The sequence below is a fragment of the Carassius gibelio genome, chromosome A24, assembly GCF_023724105.1.
Source record: "Carassius gibelio isolate Cgi1373 ecotype wild population from Czech Republic chromosome A24, carGib1.2-hapl.c, whole genome shotgun sequence".
Lineage (NCBI taxonomy): Eukaryota > Metazoa > Chordata > Actinopteri > Cypriniformes > Cyprinidae > Carassius > Carassius gibelio.
In genome coordinates this window covers 1,725,627-1,749,192 of record NC_068394.1, presented here as the reverse complement: position 1 = coordinate 1,749,192, position 23,566 = coordinate 1,725,627, and the positions used below count along the sequence as shown (strand labels likewise).

The 23,566-nt window shown below is 37.8% G+C and overlaps 2 protein-coding genes across 4 annotated transcripts in view; both read right to left on the bottom strand.

Moving 5' to 3' along the window:
- LOC127946564 (uncharacterized) overlaps positions 1-23,566 on the bottom strand; it is a 321,463-nt gene that overhangs the window by 10,393 nt on the left and 287,504 nt on the right. The gene's annotated exons all lie outside the window — the stretch shown is intronic.
- The window catches only part of LOC127946562 (uncharacterized), a 220,082-nt gene continuing 217,799 nt past the window's right edge, over positions 21,284-23,566 (bottom strand). The window contains exon 4 of one of the 3 annotated variants that reach the window (XM_052543225.1): positions 21,284-21,944. In XM_052543225.1, the coding sequence (XP_052399185.1) occupies positions 21,681-21,944 (264 nt within the window). In that variant the 3' untranslated portion in view covers positions 21,284-21,680. Of the gene's footprint in view, positions 22,811-23,566 lie in introns of all 3 variants that reach the window. The other 2 variants (XM_052543226.1, XM_052543227.1) reach the window with 2 other exon arrangements.

Here is a 23,566-nt window from a genome sequence, read left to right as displayed (position 1 = left end):
GAGAATGTGTTTTATCACAAAAGGTAGCTCCTAAATCTAGAACAGCTCCTCCTGAAAAGGAAGAAAATCCCAGAAATCATCTGAAACATAATGAGAATAGAGTTCTGAAAAAGGTGAAATAATACAATAGTCTTTTCGTAAGTGTTATAAAAGAGTGTAGTTTATGATCACATGGGTTGTGTTGAAACAGGTCAAAGAACAACATGGGCCATATTTACACAAACACACACACACACACACGTTTGTTTTTGTGAAAAGTGTGTTCATCCCATAGGTGTAATGGTTTTTATACTGTAGAAACTGTATATTCTATGGCCCTTCACCAACCCTACACCTAACCCTAACCCTCACAGGAAACTTTGTGCATTTTTACTTTCTCAAAAAAACTCATTCTGTATGATTTATAAGTGTTTTGAAAAATGGGGACATGGGTTATGTCCTCATAAGTCACCCTCTCCTTGTAATACCTGTGTCATACCCATGTCATTATACAGAGTTGTGTCCTGATATGAGACAAAAACATGCCCACACAGAAAATAAAAATCTACTTGTGTAGGAAACATAAGGAATGTGTTTTATCACTAAATGTACTGTAGCTCCTAAATCTAGAACAGCTCCTCTCGAGAAGGAAGAAAATCCCAGAAACCACATGAAACATGCCTGCTGTTGTCAATCCAAGTTCAAAGTTCAAATAATTTTATTGTCATGCTAGTCATACAACGAAGTGCAATGCTTAAATTGTTTTTCTGAGCACAATGCTAACTGTGCATAATAATGCAGACATAAACTCCAACAACTTCAGTACGAGCAAGACAGCAATAAACATAATATATACACCATGAGAGACAAAATAACATATGACCACATTAGACAATTCTATATATATTTACAAAATAATACAAGAATTATAATATGTGGAGTTAGTGCACATAATGAGTGTATTGCACATAATTACACTGTGAGTGTATGGTTCAATGTAATATCTGATGTATTGCTCACAAGTAGCAGCAGAGAGATAACATATATATATATAAGATTGAGCCAGTCTGTGCATATGTATCTGCAGTCCAGAAACCTGTTCATCTGTGTATAGTCAATGAGAGTTTAGTATTCTAACAGACTGCGGAAAGGAGCTATTACTGAGTCTGGAAGTCTTGCATCGCATACTACGATAGTGTTTTCCAGAGGACAGAAGGGAGAACAGTACATTTGCAGAATGAGTGGAGTCACTGATTATTTTGGTGGCTCTGCTAAAGCAGCGTCCTGATGATTTTCTCTGCTGTCCTTACTGTTCTCTGGATGGACTTCTTGTCTGCGGGTTTAATTTCCTCTCACTGTCCAGCAAGAGCTACAGTATACTGTAGTGTAAAAAAAAACTATAGTGTGAATAAAAATCTACATTAATGATTTCACATTCTTTATAATATAAATAAAACTTTTTCTCTCATTGTATTTCTTTAAATAAAGGATGTAATGCTCTTTACATATTATACTATAACTCAGTGGTTCCCAACCTTTTTCAACTCACGGCCCACACAACCAAACACATATGTTTGTGCGGCCCACTGCAAAAAAATAACGTAGTACTCAGAAGCTAGATTGTTAACTGTCTTTATTCCCAAAATGGGAAAACCAGATCCAGGCAGAGCTCAGCAGCGGGTAGACAGTCAGCGGAGCAAGCTTGTTATGACTTAGACATTTTTACATATATTAACAATATTATCATTTCTTTTAATAGTAATTGGCAGCTTGGCTTTTTTTTTTTTTTCTCTCAAATGTTCAAAGGCTGGATTTTGTGTAAGCACAAAAAAAAAAATATATATATATATATATATATTTTTTTTTAACATCCCTGCTAACAATAAAGTCCCTTTCACATAATTCAACCCGGAAACAGCAAGCATTATACATTTATTTTTATTTGTCTTTTCCTCCTTAAATATTATTTAAAACTTAAATTATAGTGGTTTGTGTTTTAAAGTTTTAACCCCTCTCACTGAATCTGATTGGCTGAGAAGAAGGAGTGCTGATATGTCACCAGTATCAGCACGGGGCTGTTCACCATTTGTGTCACTCTGCTTGTCTCTGTGTGGGATAGACCGTTTTTCCCAGCAAGAGAAAAAGGCATACTTAACAGATATTTAATTAATATACATGCAAATAGCTAGAAATATGAGATCATGTGCTTGTTAATGTTTACTTATTAATTTTTTTTTAATGATTAACTAATACATTTGAATGTAAATTGCAATGCCTACAAATGTCATTCAACTTTCAATTCATTAAACATATACAAATGATTTTAACAGAAATTATATAATGATTACAAGTGTATTTGTTAATGTAATTTTGAATGCTAACAAATGTCAGCAAACTTCAGTTCATATATATTACCTAATGTATTTAACCTTATTTGTTCATGTTTTTGCAGTACCCAATCTAAAGAGGAAATTATTCATAATTTGTAAATGTTTATAAACGTTTACTAATCATTAGTACTTTTATGAGCAGTCTTCTCGATTGCAAAATGTACCCCGAATTACCTGAATTAATCAGATTTACACAACTTTATAAAACATTTATTTATGATTTTTTTCATGTTTTTGCAGTACTCAATCTAAAGTAGAAACTATTCATCATCTGTAAATGTTTATAAATATCACAATCTCTATCTGGAGTGCCCATGAGCTCCACTAGAGGGCACTCCATCCTGTACCCTTCACCTCTCTTTCCAGACTCCTTTTGCGATAATCCTCTTCCTGGACACATCTTCAGTTGTAATCACCTGTCTTTCCTCAGATCTCATCATCAGTTTACAGCTGTCTCAAATTAGAAGGAATTTAAAAGTAGCAGCAGATGTGTGATTAAATCTTTTATGTCATAGTACAAAACTACCATAAAGTTTGAACAATTCAACCCAGATATCAGTTTTTGATTTTTAATTCAGCTGTTAATACTGCCATCAAAAGTGCCATTCACTTTATCTATTTTTGTTTTAATAAAAATAATAATAATACAGAGTCACAGTTTACAGTGCATAATAACATAGTCCTACCCTTTTGAAGACAGTTGGGTTTCTGTCACGACTGGGTTCATGAAGGAGGAGTCTAGCTCACAAAACAAAAGTGTTGCTAAATAAATTACAAATTGAATTAGATGAGTAAAGTTTGATGACAAACTTTTGATGTTGGCTTTTCAAAACCAGTCTCAATATAAAAAATGCATTGAAAAGCTTGAAGCTTAAAGTTTTTGAAGTCAGATAAAGTCAATAAAAACTAGATTAAAAGGACAATAAGTAACTTTTTAGGTATTTTATTATCTAAAATCAATATTTTTATTCGTAAATATGCCCTCAATGGTGTACAAATACCTATGCCAATGTTTAAACTAATCCTCGTAAATGAAGAATTTATTATCTTTATATACATGGGACGGGTAGGTCGATGGAGGCTGGAGAGCAAAATTAGTTTGAATGCAAAATACAATTTCACCACTAGATGGGAGTAATTCCTACTTACTGTCCCTTTAAGACAGCATGGAATATATTGTAAAATATAATGTTATAACAGCATATTATATAAACTATTCCTTGTTTAAAAAAAAATAATCCATTCCATCGTTGTTTATTCAGGTTGAGCTTAGACCAAGAGCAGAGAAAGACACCCACTCCAGCTCAACATCTAGTCAACATCAGTGCTATTGCTATAATTTGGATGGTATGGGATCATGAGCCACAATTAAAGTCTTGTGACACTCATGCCAGGCGTTATTGTTGTTATTATTGTTGTTACGCACGCCGATTGCTTTGGGCCGGGCCTAGTCAAAGTCCAGGGCCGTTTTTTAGTCCTAGTCCATCCCTGCACATACATTACATACATTTTATCTATATATCTAAATAAAAATAGGCTCCGTATATATGACCCTAAGTAACTAGTAACTAACTACTTGAGTAGATTTTTTATCCAATACTCTTTTACTCTTACTCAAGTAACTATTCAAGACTAGTACTTTTACTTTTACTTGAGTAAATATTTCTAGAATTACTTTTACTTTTACTTGAGTAAAGTTTTTGGGTACTCTACCCACCTCTGCTCGTACCTCGCACTTCAGTCAAACGCTCTCCGTCCACGCTTCACGCTCACCTGACGCATGCGCACACACCAATCGCTCCGCTCAACAAACACCCGCACATGCGCACAGAGAGAGAGAGAGAGAGAGAGAGAGAGAGCGCTCGTGTAGTTTGAAGACAGTGAGTGCGCGAGCGCGTGAAACTTTGGTGTTTCGCCCTTTTTCTATCGTGTTTAATGATTTTGATTAATATGAACAAGGGAGAGAGCGAGCAAGAAGCGCTCGTGTTGTTTGAAGACTGAGTTTGCGCGCGCAGCCGGGGCTCTCTCTCGTACGCGCCCTGTCATTCTATTCTACATCACTCACCGATCAAATAAGGCTTTGTCAGCCGCCAAAAAAAAAATCAATCCTGAAAAAACCCTGGATTGGTTATATAACGATGGACAAAATGTTGATCCGGCCATCGCGTATATTCAGCGCACATAAGGTAAACGTTTTGCAAACGTTTTTTAGAGAAATAAAAACAGGTCGACGAATCGATGCGCATATTTTGCGTCGACGCGTTGTCCCAGCCCTAGTTTGTAGGCTACCTATAACCATATTTTGGGTACACATTTTTTTATTTATTTTTTTTTTTAATTGTAAAGATGCAGAAAGTTTTGTGCAAGGGGTAGGGATTAGTTTATAAAATAAAATAATTTGTTGTATATAACACAACAGATTTAATATCTGTATATAAAAACAATAGTCCATGTAATGTCAACATTTAAATAACTACGTAAATGTGTGTGTGTGTTGTGTGTGTGTGTGTGTGTGTGTGTGTGTGTGTGTGTGTGTGTGTGTGTGTGTGTGTGTGTGTGTGTGTGTTAACTGTCCTGATGAAACATGTTTTTGATCGGGCACTATGGCTTTCCTACAGAAGCTCTTCACACATCAACCCAAAGAGCTGCTTCTATCAAACTGATAATGATACTGGCTCAGATGGCATCGAGTCTCGCTATTTACACAGTTTCACATTAAAAAAGAACACCACTTCACGAGTCCACGCTTACATATAATTAGCTGAGGTATGGTATGCGTATTTGGCGTGCTGTCCAGGGAAGGGCTCTGAGCTCGGGAATGGCCCGAATCTAGAGTACCCTTTTACATAGATTTTACATGATTTATTCAGGTGGATTCCCAAAACTCCCCCTTCCACCTTTTGCTATATTTATTATTGTTGAGTATCAGCAAATGTAATAAATGCAGTAAAATCATGGTTTTATACAAACTTCACTACATTTAAGTCTATGTGACTTAATTATTATTTTTAGGATACAATATATTGCTTTATTGTGTAGGAATTTATCTTAATAAAGTCCTGACAGGAATCATATATTATTCAGTTCAAGATCATAATTCAGTTAAATAGATCTACTAACAGTATGATGCGTTATACAGTCTGTCTTTCTTCAGACTTCCAGAAAAATAACTAGAATAGTTTATTTTAGTGACATATATGCCATTTATGCACATAATATATGCATGTATGTGTAAAATTACAATAATATTTTATTTATTTTGAATTTGAATTGACATATGATCAAGACATTTATAGGCAATATTTATTTAGAAAACATTTAACAGATTATTGGTCATAATAATCTGCATGTTTAGTTCTGGTTTTAATTCTTATTATTTTTATTTATTTATTTATTTTAAGTGTCGATGTAGATCAGTGTTTAAAAATTTAGTATACAAAGTATTTTCGGATTTAATCTTACTTTGTAAACTGTGCTCTTTTGCTAAAAGGCTGATTCTCAATTGCAATGTTCCCACATTGGCCCAAAGGGGGCAGTGTTTCTCAGCACAATTCAACATCCCCTTTGAGTTTCTGAGAGTTTCATAGAAGTGTTGATCTGTTCTTGCTCCTGCTGCAGCAAACTTTTCTTTTGATGATAACGTTTCATTTGAGTAGAACTCTTTATGTTGTTGTTATTATTATTTATTTCACAGTCTAGACTGCTGTTCAATGTATCTGAATTCTCTGTTTCATATGACAGATTTCCACTGACTGAAATACAGCTAATATTCAAAACACAATAGCTACTGTTAAGCACAAAATGAAAACTACATTTAGCAATTGTTTACAGTTTGTCAGTATTCTTTATACTCTGCATATTTCCTGTAATTCATGTTGATGACAGTAGAATTGTGTTGCAAAATTCAAAATTTTAGAAAATTGTTATGAAAAGCTATATTTATTCTATGATGTCATGTTTAATTTTTATACATCTCAGAGTGTGTGCTTTAATATGAATTCATTGTGAGTCATTTCAGGTCAAAGTCTACAATCAAGAAAATTGTTTTAGAAATGTGTTCAAGATTTAAGGAAATATGTATTAAAGAAAAACAAAAATAATATTATACTCTTACTGTAGTATTTTGCAGTTGAATGAACACAGATAAAACACAGAGCCAAAGAAAAACTGTTTAATGAATTAAGGTAAGGGAATTCAAGTGATAGCATTTCATATTTTCTCATATGTCCTCTAGATGTCAGTGCTGATTAATACAGTTAAATCAGTCTCTAAACAGCCTATAGTGATCATGATTACATACACATAATTTTATGATAAATAACAATATTCTTTCACAATAGTATTGCAGTATTTTAAACGGTGTCTTTTTACGTAATACTGCTGTCAGTTTCTGCTTCATTGCAGGAAAATCATTACAGTAGAGTATTGGAGTATATTGCACCAATTACTTAAGCAGATGCATGTTATCCAAAGCAACTTCCAAATGAGCAGAAAAAAAAAAAAAAACAATCATGATGATATATATATATATATATATATATATATATATATATATATATATATATATATATATATATATATATATATATATATATATTTGCATTCATAAAACACTGCAATTACAATCACACTTTACATCATATGAAGGACATGCTGTTGAAAGCAAAACTATTTTCAGGATGCTGTTTTCAGACATCCAGCGTGATTTGAGATGAGGCTTTTTTTAATTTATTTACTTTTAAATCCTGTAAAGTAATCCTTGTTTTTCTCCTGCTCTCTTCTTGATGTTTTCCAGTGTTTTGGCCTTGTCAGACTCATTTATTTCCTTCAGCTTCTCAATCAGATAATCAATGTGCTGAAGTGTGAACACAGAATCTGTCTTGAGTGCAATTTTATCCAGACTTTCCACACAGTCAAAAGCTTCCATCAGCAGCTTCATTTTCTCTTTCTCTAATTCTTCCAGTTTTTCTTTCAGCATCTTGACCACAGACACACCAATTTTGTCTTCATATTTCTTCTTTAATTCTTCATATGTCCTCATCTCCTTCTTTGTTTTTGTTTCATATACTTTTGCTGATTTGATATGTTTGGTGTAGTGGCATTTATTAGTGCACACTGTACAGTGATTATTTCTCATCACTTCACACCATGAGAGATCACTGGTCCACCAGCATCCTGGATAATGACAGTTCTCCTCACAGACGGTGCAGCACATCGCCGCCCTCGCTTTAGAAGGATCAATATCAACCAATTCTTTGTAGGGCACTTCAACTTCATACTCAAAGTTCTTGTTTTTTTTTACATCTTTCTTGTTCTTCTCCACAGCTTCTTGAGTTTGTTTCAGCTCATTTTGTTTTAGTTGCATCATTTGAACTCGTGATTGTAAAGAGGAGACATTTGCCTCCAGTTGCTTCCGTTTCTGCAGTACATCTCGAGTCATCTTCAGGGATTTTGGCTTTATTGTTTCAAGAATCTTAAACAATCCTGCCATTCCTTTAAAGCTGCGATTCCATGATTGATCCAGCCTCTGTTCATGTTCTTCAATATCTTCATAATCTTCTTCATCAGCAACGTCTGACTGACAGTTGTTAAACAGGTAAAACACTGGCTGATTCTTGTCATTTAATGCACACTTGATGTTAGCCTCTTTAACAGCCATCAGGGCATTTTTAGGACGGAATCCATCTGAGTGTGTGAAGAGTAAGATGATGTTTTCAGCAATATCTCTTCCAAATAAAGACTGAACAGCATCAAATATGTAGATTTGTCTGTCAGAGAGTCGGTTTTGGGTTGCTTTAATCACCAGAAACACTGCATGTATTTCACAAATCTCTTCAGATTTACTTAAACTGAGCAAACCTTCAGCAATCTCTTTATCTTTCTCAACTCCATGAGTGTCTCCATATCCTGGAGTGTCGATGATTGTTAAATCGATTGGACTCTCTTGTAGATAAAACTCATAAACAGTGATGCTGGATGTTTGACTGTAAACTGATGTTTGGTCGCTCTGATCATCTGTGATCTCAAACCAAACCTTGTCTTCTCTCTTCACACCCAACACGTAGTTGATCATTGTATTGATCAGGGTTGTTTTTCCTGTTCCTGTTTCTCCCACCAGCAGAATGGTTTTTAATTTTTTGCTTTCATTCAGTTTGTCTTTATTTCTCCCTCCAAAGGTAATTTTTCTACAAGGTTCAGATAGTTTCAAATTGTCTGTCCTTGTTAGCAGGATTTCCATCTTTAATTAAGATGCTTTTCTTGATGAGATCATGTATATCCTGCATAAAAAAACAATACACAATAATAAAAAAAACAAATAAATAAACAATAAATAATATAGATGTACAAATGGTGTACAATGTTACATTTATAAATCATAATCAAATTATAAACAACAACAAGTAATAAAGGCCTTCTTACATAACTCCACCCAGAAAAGGCAAGCATTATACATTTATTTTTATTTGTCATTTCTTCCTTAAATATCTTTGTCTTTTGCTTTGGGGATGGAACCCCAAAGATAAACTGACACTCGCCCCCAGAAATCTAGAGCGATGTGGGACCAGGGTCTCGAAACAACACACAGTAACCCATCTGGAGGTCGATTGGAAGTCTTACCAGTGGCACAAACTGAGACAAAGACAAAACAAGACAAAACTGCGGATGTCGCGAGTCATTAATGGCCATACTTTCCTCAGGTCCTGGTACTCTCGGGCACATTAGACAAATTCACTGCCTTCTCTTGGAACACAGAAGCAGGCACAGACGAACAATCAGACACAAGACAAGGCTTATGACATGGGTTACTCCAAGCAGACACGGAAGTGTGGACCCAATCGATTCTGAGATTGTGCAGAATGAGCCAAGGGTGGCCAAGAAGTACAGGTGCCAGTTGTGAGTCCATGAGGAGAAATGTTATGCTCTCTGAATGGTTGCAGGAAGTAATGAGGGTTATGGATCTGGTGACATGAGAAATTGAAGGGAGTTGTTGTCCATTTAGATCATTTACGGATATCTTGTGTGTGAGAGGTAATATGGATATATGGAGTTGTTGTGCCAATTTAAAATCCAAGAAGTTACCCTCTGCCCCAGAGACCAGTAGTGCCTTGGTGTTGTGCATATGAGTTGCCCACCTTAATCTTAGGCATGTGGATGAGGTCTTCTCGGTGGAGATCCCACCCAATAGTAGTCTCATAGTTACTACCGGGCCTGATTCTTTTACAGGGCAGGATTGGATGAAGTGGTCCGCCCTCCCGAAATAGAGGCAAAGTCCTTGGGACCTCCATCTCTCTCTCTCCTCCCCGGAAAGCCGACATCTACCCACCTGCATGTGCTCGGGATCGGACATGGGGCAAACTGTGTTTCTCTGTCCGTGCGCAAGTTCCCTGTGCTGCGGAATGGGGTTCTCTGTTGAAACCGACTCATGCACATCGACCCTTAATGCCAGTTCAAAGAGTTCATTAAGTTTAGGAGGAAGGTCCAGCATGTAAATCTCCCTTTGGATACGGTCAGCCAACCCATGCAGGAACCGGTCCCACTGCGCCTCCTTTTTCCAATGGCACTCTGTGGCCAGGGTGCTGAACTGGATAGAGTACTCTGACACAGAGCACTCCCCCTGGCAGAGATCAGCGAGTAGTCTGGCCGCCTCCCTACCTGCCGCCGCATGATCAAGACCTTCTTCATCGCCTCAGAAAATGCCTGGAACGAGGTGCAGCATGGATCCTGATTTCCCCACACCACCGTTCCCCACAGAGCCTCTTTGCCCGACAGAAGGGTGAGGACAAGTGCCACCTACGAAATCTGCGGCTGCAATTGGAAATACATCGAGCAACGGGTAAGGAATGCTCTGCAATACTCTGGCTCACCTGAGTATCCCTCTGGTGTGGGTAAATGGGGCTCGTGCTGATAAGGCGGCTCAAGAGAAACTGGTAGACCTGGCGGTGGGGGTGGCACAGTGGGGCTTCTCAGATGTTGGAGTTGTTGGGTGAGCTCGGACACCTGCGCCACAAGAGCTTGGATCGGCCAACCTGTGTTGCCGATGCTTTCCTCTTGTTGATCTATCCACTCCATGCTACCCGAAGTGAAATCATTCCAGCTAGTAGCGCCTGCTGCATCCATGATGTGGTCAGATCGTTTGATCACGTCACAGAGACAGGATCCAAATGCAAGGCGGTTTAATGAAGAAGGTAGTAGGTCAGACAAACAGAAAACACAGAAGTCCAAGCAATGAAGAAGAGTGGCAAAGATCACAAGTTCAGATGGTGGGTGCTTCAAAGCATTTGTGGTGGAATGGTGCAGGCTCCAACCGCATTCCCAAGATTTAGATCTCGTTCTTGAGGCTCAGAAATCCGCACTGTGGTTTTTTCCCCTCTAAGTGAGAGCTTGCTGCTGCAGCTACTTTTCTCTGAGGAGACTGATATTTTTTGTGTGACCAAGGCAACGCTTGATTACATCATTTTTTAGTTTTTGATGTGAGTCTTAATACACCTTACAATGTTTACTCACTTGGTTGTTTGGATGCATTTAATTCAGAGGAATTAAATTAAGTATTTATCTGACTATGAGAAGTTAGATCAGGGGTAGGCAAGTTCAGTCCTAGAGAGCCACAGTCCTGCACAGTTCAGCTCCAACCCTGAAAAAAAACCCTCACCTGCCTGTACCTTAGTAATCCTGAGTGGATTGATAAGCGTATTCAGGTGTGTTTTAATAAGGTTGAAGCTGAACTCTGCAGGTCTGCAGCTCTCTAGGACAGAACTCGCCTACCCGAGTTAGATATATCATTTTAGATCTTTTTACATAATCTTTTCACACCATACCGTGTTTACTCGCCTGGTTATTTGAATGCATTTAATACTGGGGAATAATATGAAGTATTTTTCTGAGTATGAAAAGTTAGATATACTGGGGCTCTTGGGATAAGAATTTCTCATGTGCTTACCACTCTTCCTTTTGAGGAGGTTGAGGCACCAAGGGCTGCTGGGCAGGAGAGGTCCTAACCTACCCTGTTCCAGCTCATCATTTTGGGGGCATCACTTCTCGTACTCCGCAGAGTCTAGAGTCAGAGTGGTACTCCCAGGTTCTGCGGACCATAATACTCGCTCGATAGTCTTTGTCTAAAACATCCTGACACCTAAGGCCTATAGGACTTCTGAGGGCCAGCTAACAGCTCCTGGGGAAGAGAGGTATACACCGCATTACATGTTGCTTGTCTATTCTCAGTGTCCACAGGAGATTGTTTCTGCCAACCCTCCCGATGTTCCAGAGTGCAGCAGTCTCCAGTGAGTGTTTCTCTCAGTTACTGCCTGGAAATGTAGTGGTGCTAAGAGGCTCACTAACTCTACAGAGGTCTCTATAGCAGCTAGTTCGGCCATCTCCTACTAGTCCGCTGCTTTAGGGCACTGAGCAAACTGGTCTAAGTGCACCAGAGGCCAGTTTCATGAGACTGGTTCCCTTGGGAGGTCACCTGGCTGTATGGGAGCCCCCGTCAAGCATGCTTCATTGAGTCCTGCCCAGAGCAGGTTAAGATTTAGCCTTCCTAGCAGACGACGTGGGTCTGAGGGCTTTCGTTTTGGAAATGTAGTGGTGCTAAGAGGCTCCAGGGAGGTCTCTAGAGCAGCTAGTACAGGCGTCCCCCGGTTTGCCACTTTACATCACCAAGCTATCAACTTTGACTACACCAGAGGTCAGTCTCGAGAGACTGATTCCCTTAGTGGACTATTTAGCAGCATGGAAACTATTGCTAAATGTGCTAAATGGCTAAATGGGTACAGAATCGAGTTTTGTTCCCCTCTGCCTCGGTTCAATGGTGTTACCTCCATTCTGGTGGGTCCCAAGCAGGCTCTGTTAATAGAACAAGAACTATACACCCTCTTGAAGAAGGAGGCCATTGAGGTGGTCCCATATTTTATCACCAGTAAAATATGGAATGCCACAAGGATCTTTTCTAGGTCCTCTGCTATTTTCAAAATATATGTTGCCCCTTATAATAATAATAATATGGTAATAATATGTGACCCATCACGGTCACAACTGCAGCACAACTTTTGAGCAAAATGAGAAAGAATGGGGATAAAGACCAAGAAATGGGGAAAGTCCGTAACTTTGACTGTAAATGCTACATGAGGAGAAAAGAGAACTCTCTGCATGGGAGACAGTCCTGTAGCCAGAAGCTTCCCCCATTATATACAACATACGGCTGGATTCTTTAGCTGTGGAAAAAGAGTGGCAGGACATGCAAGTTATTGGGCATTGAGAGGCAAACAGACACACAGTGCAAACTTTGGAGATGGTTACATCCACAAAGAAGACCCCAACAAAGAGGAAGTGTGGCCTAACAACTTATTTCATTGGAGGCAATGAGATCTGCAATAATGCTTTTCTGTTTCTTATGGGGTGAGTTTCCATAAATTCCATATTATTCTCTCCGGTCCGATACTTAGTTATTTCCCCAACACTTCGTGGACTATGCCTGATTTACGTTAGTTACTTGCATTTACGCGTTACGTTAAGGGTTTCCCGTTCTTGTTTTTTTTTTGAACGTTGCCATGATGTTAACACACGCACAAAACTACTATGGTACCTCAGCGTTTCACAGATACACTGTGAAATGACTGGTTAGATGAGCTTCAGCTCTTTTCAATAAAATCCATGCAAAAGTTAATATCAGATCATTTTAGAATACAGTATAGGATGTACAGAGGATGTTTTGCAGTTTTATGCAAAACAGAAATATGCCGAATTGAAGGGGGTATGGCTTATCTAAATGAGATGTAAATGAGCCCTCATCACTCCCAGCAGGTGAGAACAGATGAGAACTGCACAATCTTTAGAGGCAATTTTCTCCCTTTTTTCAGCTTTTTTGATTGCCTACATTCCAATGGCCACAACTTCTCCAAATATTATCAGATTTCCATGTGTTACACATCATTGGAAAGCTTGGAGACTACATTGTCAGAATCCGCCCCAGAACCGACTTGTGTCCCTGATTTGCGTGATTGGTCTCATATTAGAAAATACGGGACTCGTTTCCACTGTTATGCTGATGGTACTCAATTGTATATCTCAACTAGACCAGGTGAAACTTCAAAATTATCTAAGCTAACAGAGTGTATTAAAACTGTAAAAGATTGGATGGCCAATAATTTTCTCCTATTAAATTTGGATAAGATTACTTATTGGACAAACAAAAAACAGTACACAGAATCTTGTAGATTACAGTTTGCAACTAGACGGATGTACTATTACTTCCTTTACATTCAAAAATCTGGGTGTTATATTAGACAGCAACTAGACTTTTGAAAACCATATTTCCCATATTACAAAAAAAGCATTCTTCCATCTTGGAAACATTGCCAAGGTACAAAACATGCTACCTGTTTCTGATGCAGAAAAGCTAGTTCATGCATTCATGAACTCTAGATTGGAATATTGTAATTCACTTCTTTATCTTCAATAAACAGGCTACATGTAGTCCAAAATGCAGTGGCTAGAGTCATGACCAGGTGAAGAAAAAATATGATCATATTACCCCAATTTAACATTCTCTGCATTGGCTACCTATTCAGTCCGTATCAGTTACAAACTATTATTATTTACCTATAAGGCCCTAAATGGTTTAGCTCCTGATTACCTAACTAGCCTTCTACCATGATACAATCCATCACGGTCCCTAAGGTCACAAAACTATGGACTTTTGGTAGTTTCTAGGATCCCCGCATGGAGCTGGAAGTTATGGGTGTGGCCTCTGAGGGGGCACAACTCATAGCTTCCGGTCTCTCAACCGAGGTTGAGACCATCCTCCAATCCAGAACTCCCTAAATAAGGGAACTGTATGCCCTGAAGTGTAATCTTTCCACTTCTTGATGCGGAGACTGCCAGCTTGACCCAGTCAACTGCCAAGCTGGTAAAGTTCTGGAGTTCCTGCATACCAGATTCTCCACCCTAAAGGTCTACGTGTTGGCCACTGTGGCCTATCCCTCCCCTATTGATGGCCAGTAAGTGTTTAATGACAGTTGTAAGATTTTTTTTATTATTATTTTATTATTATTATTATTATTATTTTTTTTTTTACATTAAATAATTATCTCTTGACAATTAGGTAATGTTTAATAAGTTTATTCATAAACATTAACAAGCACATTATCTCATATTTTGAGCTATGTGAATATATATTAGCCAATGATCTCTTAAGCATTTATGATGTTTGTTAATGATTTATTAATGAAAGTTATCATAAAGCTTCACCCTGTCATGCTAACAGGATGTTGGGCTCATGAATCAGATTGTCTGTGTTCGCCCAAGCTAATTTGCTAAAATTGTGGAAAGTGAATGCTAGTCAATGGGATTACTAAATAAGACAAATCAGCTGTTGAAATTAAATTTGTGAATATGTCAAAAGAATTAAGTCTCATCTTGTTGTGTTGTCCAGTTTACTCAAACTCTCCTTTAATGTTTTCTATAATTTTATTGGGTAAGAACATCAGTGATAGTGCTTTTATATAAATTAACATATTACAGAGATTTCTGTAATATGTTAATTTATATAAAACACATTAAGTAAAACGGTACTGATAAATTAGTATGTTTAGGACAAGCTTTATTCTTCAGAAGTAAATCTGTTTTACCTTATATGATGGATCAGCTTCACTGATGGGTCTGAATGTGTGATTGATGTGTTGTTGTGAAGTAACACACTCCACACACACCGGCTGTTTGTCCTCCACACAGAAGAGTTTGAGTTTCTCACTGTGTAAGCTGCAGATCTCCTCAGATCCTGATGAACAGCTCTCTTTTCTCTCCTTCAGGAACGATTCACACAGGTTTTGTAACGCAAGATTAACTGCGGGTTCGAGATTTGAAGATGTTCTCCTACAGACAGGACACTCCTGAGGTTCTTTGGTTCTCCAGAACTGGTGAAGACACTCTTTACAGAAACTGTGACTACATGACAGAAGAACAGGAGTCTTGAAGATATCACAGCACACAGGACAAGAAAGCTCTTCAGCAGACACATGTAGAGAAGCCATTTTGAGCCGTTTGAGTCCCAGCAGTCTGAACTTTACTCCGTTTCTGTTCGATTGTCTAGAAGATGAATAACCATGAGTATCACAAAGATCAGAAACAAAATTCCCATTCCATGAATATTTGTTAAATTCTTGTGTTCTTTGTTCTTCAGTGATTGCTGATTCCTTTCTCTTTTCTCAAGCGGGAATGGAGTTGTGACAAAGTACTGTAGATCTAACATGATAGTCTTTTCCAGGTAAGTGTTGTAAAAGAGTGGAGTTTATGATCATGTGTTGAAACAGGTCAAAGAACAACATGGGCCATATTCACCCACACACACACACACACACACACACACCCACACACTGTCATGAACACACACACAACAGAGAGACCCAATTTGCAATGTTTTATTTGGAGAATTCAATAATCATAATCCATACAGGCAAGAGGTCATTATCCATAAAAGCAGTCCAAAACAAGAAGCATGACAAACACTAGAGAACACGAAAAGCAGATGACATAAACCAAGGACTCCATGAAAATGAAAATGAAACAGACAGGGTATATATGGACAGGTGAAAATGATGAAAGTGCCATCAGCTGAGTGCAATTAACAGGTGTGCAATTAGCGGTGATGAATCGGACAAAGGCTTGTGGGAAATGTAGTAACAGCAGTGGGGTGACTATATGGGAAAGTGGACACCCAGGGATACACAGACCAGACAGTGTGACACACACGCACACAAATCTACATGCTTAATAAACTTAGGGAATGTGTTTTATCACTAAGTAGTTCCTTAATTTAGAACAGCTCTTAATGATGAGGAAACCACTGAAATCAGGTAGTCATGTAAAACCAAAAGGGCACTGTGCTGCATAAAACACTATCACCTCAGGGTTAGGTCAGGACTAATATATATATATACCGTATTTTCCGGACTATAAGTCACACTTTTTTCATAGTTTGGCTGGTCCTGTGACTTACAGTCAGGTGCGACTTATTTATCAAAATTAATTTGACATGAACCGAGAGAAATGAACCAATAGAAAGCATTACCGTCTCCAGCCGCGAGAGGGCGCTCTATGTTGCTCAGTGCTCCTGTAGTCCACAATGGAAACATAGAGCGCCCTCTCGTGGCTGTAGACGGTAATGTTTTCTCTTGGTTCTTGGTTCTAAATAAATGCGACTTATAGTCCAGTGCGACTTATGTATGTTTTTTTCCTCATCATGACGTATTTTTGGACTGATGCGACTTATGCTCAGGTGCGACTTATAGTCCGAAAAAAACGGTACTACAAATATTAAGTAAAAATAAGAATAATAAAGATTAAGCAAATACATGCTGCTTTATATTATAAGGATCTAAGGCATGCACCAACCCCTCCTACTGTGCTTATTTTCATTATAAAGTTAATGCACTCAAACAGCAGCATTTAATGCAAATAAATTAAATTAAATGTATGCATTTAGCAGACGCTTTTATCCAAAGCGACTTACATTGCATTCAGGCTAAGAATTTTCTCCTACCATGTGTTCCCTGGAAATACACACAAGAGTCAAAATATAAATATGTCACCAGTCAATTATGTACTCCTACATAAGTTATTTAACAGGGCCTTAAAAGATGTAAAAATAAATAAATAAATAAATAAATAAATAAATAAATAAAACATGGTAACCGCTAAAATAAAAAAATAAAATCCCATAGTTAAAGTTATATTAATGTATCACATATGATACAATAAATATTTATTAATTTCTGTATTTCAAGGAAATTGGTAAAATGTTACCAAGAGCTGCAACTGTTACTATGATAATCATGTTTATATATATATATATATATATATATATATATATATATATATATATATATATATATATATATATATATGGGTGAGAAGACCACATTGTTACATTTTAGAAAATAATCTGTCCTGAATATTTGATTAATAATAATAAGAAAAAAAACTATTTGATGCTAAAAGTTTCAGAAAATAAACAAATAAATAAATATTAATAAAAAAAAATAATAATAATTTTAGCTGGATAAAGGACCCGAGAGAATTAACCCCCCTGAGAGACATCTACTATACTGTACTGTAAATAATATTCCATATACTGTATGAAACTCTTTAGTCCACTAAATAATTCAAGCGAACATATTTTTCCACAAAGTTGTATGTAACTTAATTTATCAACCCCAGAACGATTATTAAGTTTCACTTCACTTTCTTGTTTACGCTGAACACAAGTGACGCGACGCGCAACACTACTATTGAGTTCTGGGCGCGCGTCGCTCCTGTTATTATCAACATAGCGGCTCTTAGTTAATGATAACGCGAGCGTTCAGAGCGACACTTTCTGGCCGTATGAACTCACCGTATTTGTTGGGTTCTCTACTGTACCGGAGGATGGGCACCGATCCCCGCCGCTCCTCACCGATGTCAAACACAGAGTCTAACCCCTCATTTACACTGAACACGTGTGCGGCGCATTACGGCTGCGACAAGGTTTTATTCCGTCTTCCACGCGGTGCCAACTCACACCGGGAGCATATCATTCCAGAATGAATTCCAGAATGAATTTCTCTTCGTCCATTTCTTGTCTCCTACCAAGGATATATTGCCAATATACATGCAATACGTTTGGGAGTCTGCACAGGGTGTTTATTTTGAAATTGACAGGGATTTTTGACTTTTATTTTGTATTTCCGGTGCGACTTGGACGCGCGTCCGTCAAAAATAGACTAGGCACCTATATTTAGCGAAGCGGCGCGGAGAGCCGCTTCTGGGAAGCTTCTGAAACGCGTCGCGGCCGGTGTAAACACAAGCATTGACTAGAATGGGCGCGATCAGCTCCGGTAGCCGTGTCGCAGCCGTAAAGCGCCGCACACGTGTTCAGTGTAAATGAGGGGTAAGGCCGGTGACACACTGGATGCATGGCGTGAGCGCCGCGTGTCTGAAGCGTCCCAGAAGCGTGGCGGATTCTGTGTCTTTACACACCAGAAGCGTGCCTGACGCGGCGCTGGCGCGCTGCTGCTGTAGAGGGAGACCATTGACAGACCAGGCTCATGTCTTCATTACAACAATATATACTTTTTTTTACACACCTACACCTACGCATCCTGATAAAGGACACCGTCAAAAGTATTGACGGCAAAATAGATTATGTTTGACAGGTGCAATATTTGAAAATCGATAATTTTTTTTTTTTTTTTATTACATTTATATCTGAATTTATGTCAACCTATAGACTTTCAAATATCAAAATATCAGGAATTCATATGTATTTGTGTACAAAATGACATTTAAACACATTTTCCTATTATATTTTGCCTGGAAAAGCTTCCAACAAGCGCGCGTGTCGCGGTAAAAATAGGCGTCGGTTCTATTTCTAGCAAGCAAGCGTCTCACGCAGGCGGTCTGTAAGCTCTAACCTGTTAACATGGGAGTCGAATTAAAAACCGACACGCCACGCGGCTGGGACGCTTGCGCCACGCATCCAGTGTGTCACCGGCCTAAGTCCGCTTCGTCTCCAAACGCGCTCTCTTCTGCGCGCGCCACCGGCACGACCAGAAACCGCTCGCTCATGTTGGTCGTACAAAATTCTCTTCAAACTACGCAGGACAATAATAAATTATAATTATTTCGACATTTATTCGTACACTGAACGAGAACCGTTTCTGTCAGACGCGTATGATTCGAGAACCGAGGAGCTGATGATACTGCGTATGTGTGCGTACGACACACTGGATGCGTGGCGCAAGTGTCTCAGCCGCGTGGCGTGTCAGTTTTTAATTTGGCTCCCATGTTAACAGGTTAGAGCATACAGACCGCCTGCGTGAGGCCGGTGACACACTGGATGCGTGGCGCAAGCGTCTCAGCCGCGTGGCGTGTCGGTTTTTAATTCGACTCCCATGTTAACAGGTTAGAGCTTACAGACCGCCTGCGTGAGACGCTTGCTTGCTAGAAATAGAACCGACGCCTATTTTTACCGCGACACGCGCGCGTGTTGGAAGCTTTTCCAGGCTAAATATAATAGGAAAATGTGTTTAAATGTAATTTTGTACACAAATACATATGAATTCCTGATATTTTGATATTTGAAAGTCTATAGGTTGACATAAATTCAGATATACATGTAATTTAAAAAATAAATAAATAATTATCGATTTTCAAATATTGCACCTGTCAAACATAATCTATTTCGCCGTCAATACTTTTGACGGTGTCCTTTATCAGTAGGCGTAAGTGTAGGTGTGTAAAAAAAAATTTATATTGTTGTCATGAAGACAAGAGCCTGGTCTGTCAATGGTCTCCCTCTACAACAGCAGCGCGCCAGTGCTGCGTCAGGCACGCTTCTGGTGTGTAAAGACACAGAATCCGCCACGCCTCTGGGACGCTTCAGACACGCGGCGCTCACGCCACGCAGCCAGTGTGTCACCGGCCGCAGACTGACTCATAGCTCGTCTGAACCGAACTGATTCTGTGCTTATGTTATAAGCGCGGGTAAAGTGAAGGCTTGAATGAAGGGCAATCATTGCTAATGACATTACAACGAGCACAAAAGAACCGGTGAACCGTTTTTTTCCCCCAACTGGTTTATTTGATCGAATTGTCCGAAAGAACCGGTTCACTTGAGCACCTGCTCCTTTGCCCGTTAAGTGCCTTTTTGTCAAAGCAAAATTTCCTCGATTTTTTTTTTTTTTTTGTAATAACATACCCTTTTGTGAATGCCTGCCCACGACCAATCATAATATTAGTACAATTTATTAATAATAATTTAGCCATAAATAAAATGACCAACATGATGAGCTTTCACCTGACCTGGACGATTCCTCATGCCGCAAGCACATTTTTTAATTGTACAAGGATATTTTCAACACCGTGGCAGCTGGTAAATGGTATTTCATCCTCAGCAAAGTGATTTTGATGTTTATTTACTTATTATTATTTTACAAGAACGATGTGATGTGATAATATGCAGATATGTTGCTGTGTGTAGCCTGTAGTGTAAAAGTAACACTATGTTTCTTCTTGAGGGAGAAAAGTTTCACAGGCATCGAAGGGTCTGGTCTTTTTTATGTTATTTGCCTAAACTTTTATTATATTACAGTACTTATTTATCCATGATGAAGAACTGCTCTTAATGATGATTCTGGCTCAGATGGATTTGAGTCACACAGAGAAACATTATTTCCACACTGTCACATGAAATAAAGACACATCCTAAATAACACTCGATTAAACTCAGCATAACTGTTTGTCATGCAGGTCTGTTTGAGAAGAAATTAATCGTTTAATACAAAAGATGATGCTTAATATGGTTCTGTCAGCTGTGAAAACAGGCTTTTAGTCATTCATGATCAGGCCTATTAACACTTAAACCTTGGTTTGATTCGAGTCAAGTTTATCTGCAAAATCTGAATTGCACACAAATCAAATTACTGTTGTGCCCTCATATACTGTGTATTATGTTTATTGTCATGTTTTCATCAGTTGTTTTCAGTTCAGTCATCAGCATGAATTGTTCTCGTTCTTCGGCTGCTGTGGGTTATTTTAGGAGACGGACAAAGCAATAAAAGATGATTCACACACACTGACCGACACACAACACACACTGGAGTCGAGATGAGATGTGTTTGATTCTGACAAGAAAAGCTGTACAAGAATATTCTGGGAAAAAAATAAATGGCTTTATTTATTTAAGTGAGATACAAGTGAAAGCATTTCTTATTTCTGCTGCATATTCTCTAAGATTTTAGTATTATTTCAAAGAAAAACTATAAAGCAATAAACATGTAAGACCAACAAATGTTATAGAAAACGAAGAACACAGTCCAGAAAAGCTGTCTCAGATTTTTATCAGCTTGAATATGGAAATGTTTCTTCACCTGAAGAATGATGACATCTAGGTGGCAGAGCTTAATAATACAGTTAATAGTTAAAACAGTCTCTAAAGAAACTTGTAGTGATCGTGATTACATGAACATTAAAGCACTGTGAGGCAAAGGAGGGGAACTCCTTCTTATCGTAAAAGGTTTTTTTCTCATTACATCAGTTCTTTTAACAGATGCTGTTTATTCAAAGCAACTTTCAAATGAGAAAAATAGACAAGTTATGATATTGATACAGTACAAGTTTGATGACAGAAAAATGTTTGATTCATAATAATCATATATTCATATAATCATTGATAATATGATGACATCATATAAAGGACTTGTTTTTAAAAGAAGCAGAAATATTTTCATGATCTTGTTTTCAGAGTGTCAGCAGGGTTTGAGTAGCTAAGACTTGATCTGATTATTTTTGTTTAAGCCTTGTTAAGTATCCAATTGCTCGTTTTTCTCCTCCTGCTCTTTTCTTCATGTTTTTCAGTGTTTTTGCTTTTTCAGGCTCATTTATCTCCATCAGCTTCTCTATCAGAAAATCAACATGCTGAAGTATGAACACTGAATCAGTGTTGAGTGTGATCTTCTGCAGAGTTTCAACACAGTGAAAAGCTTCAATCACCAGATTTCTTTTCTCTTTCTCTAATTCTTGCAGTTCTTCTTCCAGTATCTTGACCTCAGACACACCATCGCTAATCTCACTATCATATTTCTTCTTTAAATCTTTTAAAGTCTTCTTCTCCTTCTTTGTCTTTGTTACATATATTTTAGCTTCTTTGACGTGGTTACTGTAGTGGCATTTATTAGTGCACACTGTACAGCGATTATTCTTCATCACTTCACACCACGAGAGACCAGTGAACCACCAGCATCCTGGATAATGACAGTTCTCCTCACAGACGGTGCAGCACATCGCCACACTGGCTACAGTAGGATCAATATCAACCTGTTCTTTGTAGGGCACATCAACTTCATACTCAAAGTTCTTGTTTTTTTTTACATCTTTCTTGTTTTTCTCCAGAGCTTCTTGAGTTTGTTTCAGCTCATTCTGCTGTAGTTCCATCATTTGAACTCGTGATTGTAGATTAGAAATATTTGCCTCCAACTGCTTCCGATTATTCAAAACATCTTGAGTCATCTGCAAGGATTTTGGTTTTATTGTGTCCAGAAACTTGAAGAATTGTTCCATTTCACTAAAACTGCGATCCCATGATTGTTCCTGTATCTTTCTTTGTTTTTCATCTTCAGCAGAGTCTGACTGACAGTTGTCAAACAGGAAAAACACTGGCTGATTCTTGTCTTTCACTGCACACTTGATCTTAGCCTCTTCAACAGCCATCAGAGCATTTTTAGGATGAGCTCCAGTTGAGTGTGTGAAGAGTAACACAATGTTTTCAGCAATATCTCTCCCAAATAATGACTGAACAGCATCAAATATGTAGATTTGTCTGTCTGAGAGTCGATTGTGGGTTGAATTAATCACCAGACACACTGCATCTATTTCATGAATCTCTTCTGCAGATTTACTTAAACTGAGCAAACCTTCAGCAATCTGTTTATCAAGATCAACTCCACAAAAAGTATTTGCATTATTTAAAATGTATTTAGTATATTATTTAGCAGTTAAACATAATATTTTAATAATGTTAATTTATACTTAATGCATATTTTTATTTTATGTATTAACATTATTTAAAATAATTTTTTTTTGTAAATTTAACAAGGCATTTTAAGTATTATTATTATTAAACTATTATTTATTTATTTAGTATTATACTAATTAATTATCTATTTATTTTTATCTATTTTATGTATATATTTTTATTTAGATTAAAAATGTTTATTATGTATGTTCAATAGATTTAATAAAGCAAAACAAGCATAAAAAAGACCCTGGACTTTTGGACATGTATGCTCTATATACATCATTTAAGTTATGGTTTAATTGTCTTAATATAAAGTGTAATCTTATTTAATGAATGTTCATGACAGACACTTTCCAGTGCTGATGTTCTCTAGTGTTTTACACAGATGTGTGTCTCATATAAACTCAAATTCACATGAGTCTGTGGCTTCATTATCATCCACTTTCTGCTTCCCTTTAGTGTCGTGTGTTTTCTCACAGATACAGATGTGTAACACATGAGGAGTTCCCAAACCTGCAGAAGATCTTCACACACAACATGATGAAGAACTGCTCTTAATGATGATTCTGTCTCAGATGAACGTGAGTCACACAAAGAAACATTATTTCCACACTGTCACATGAAATAAAGACACAATACTTGATTAAACTCA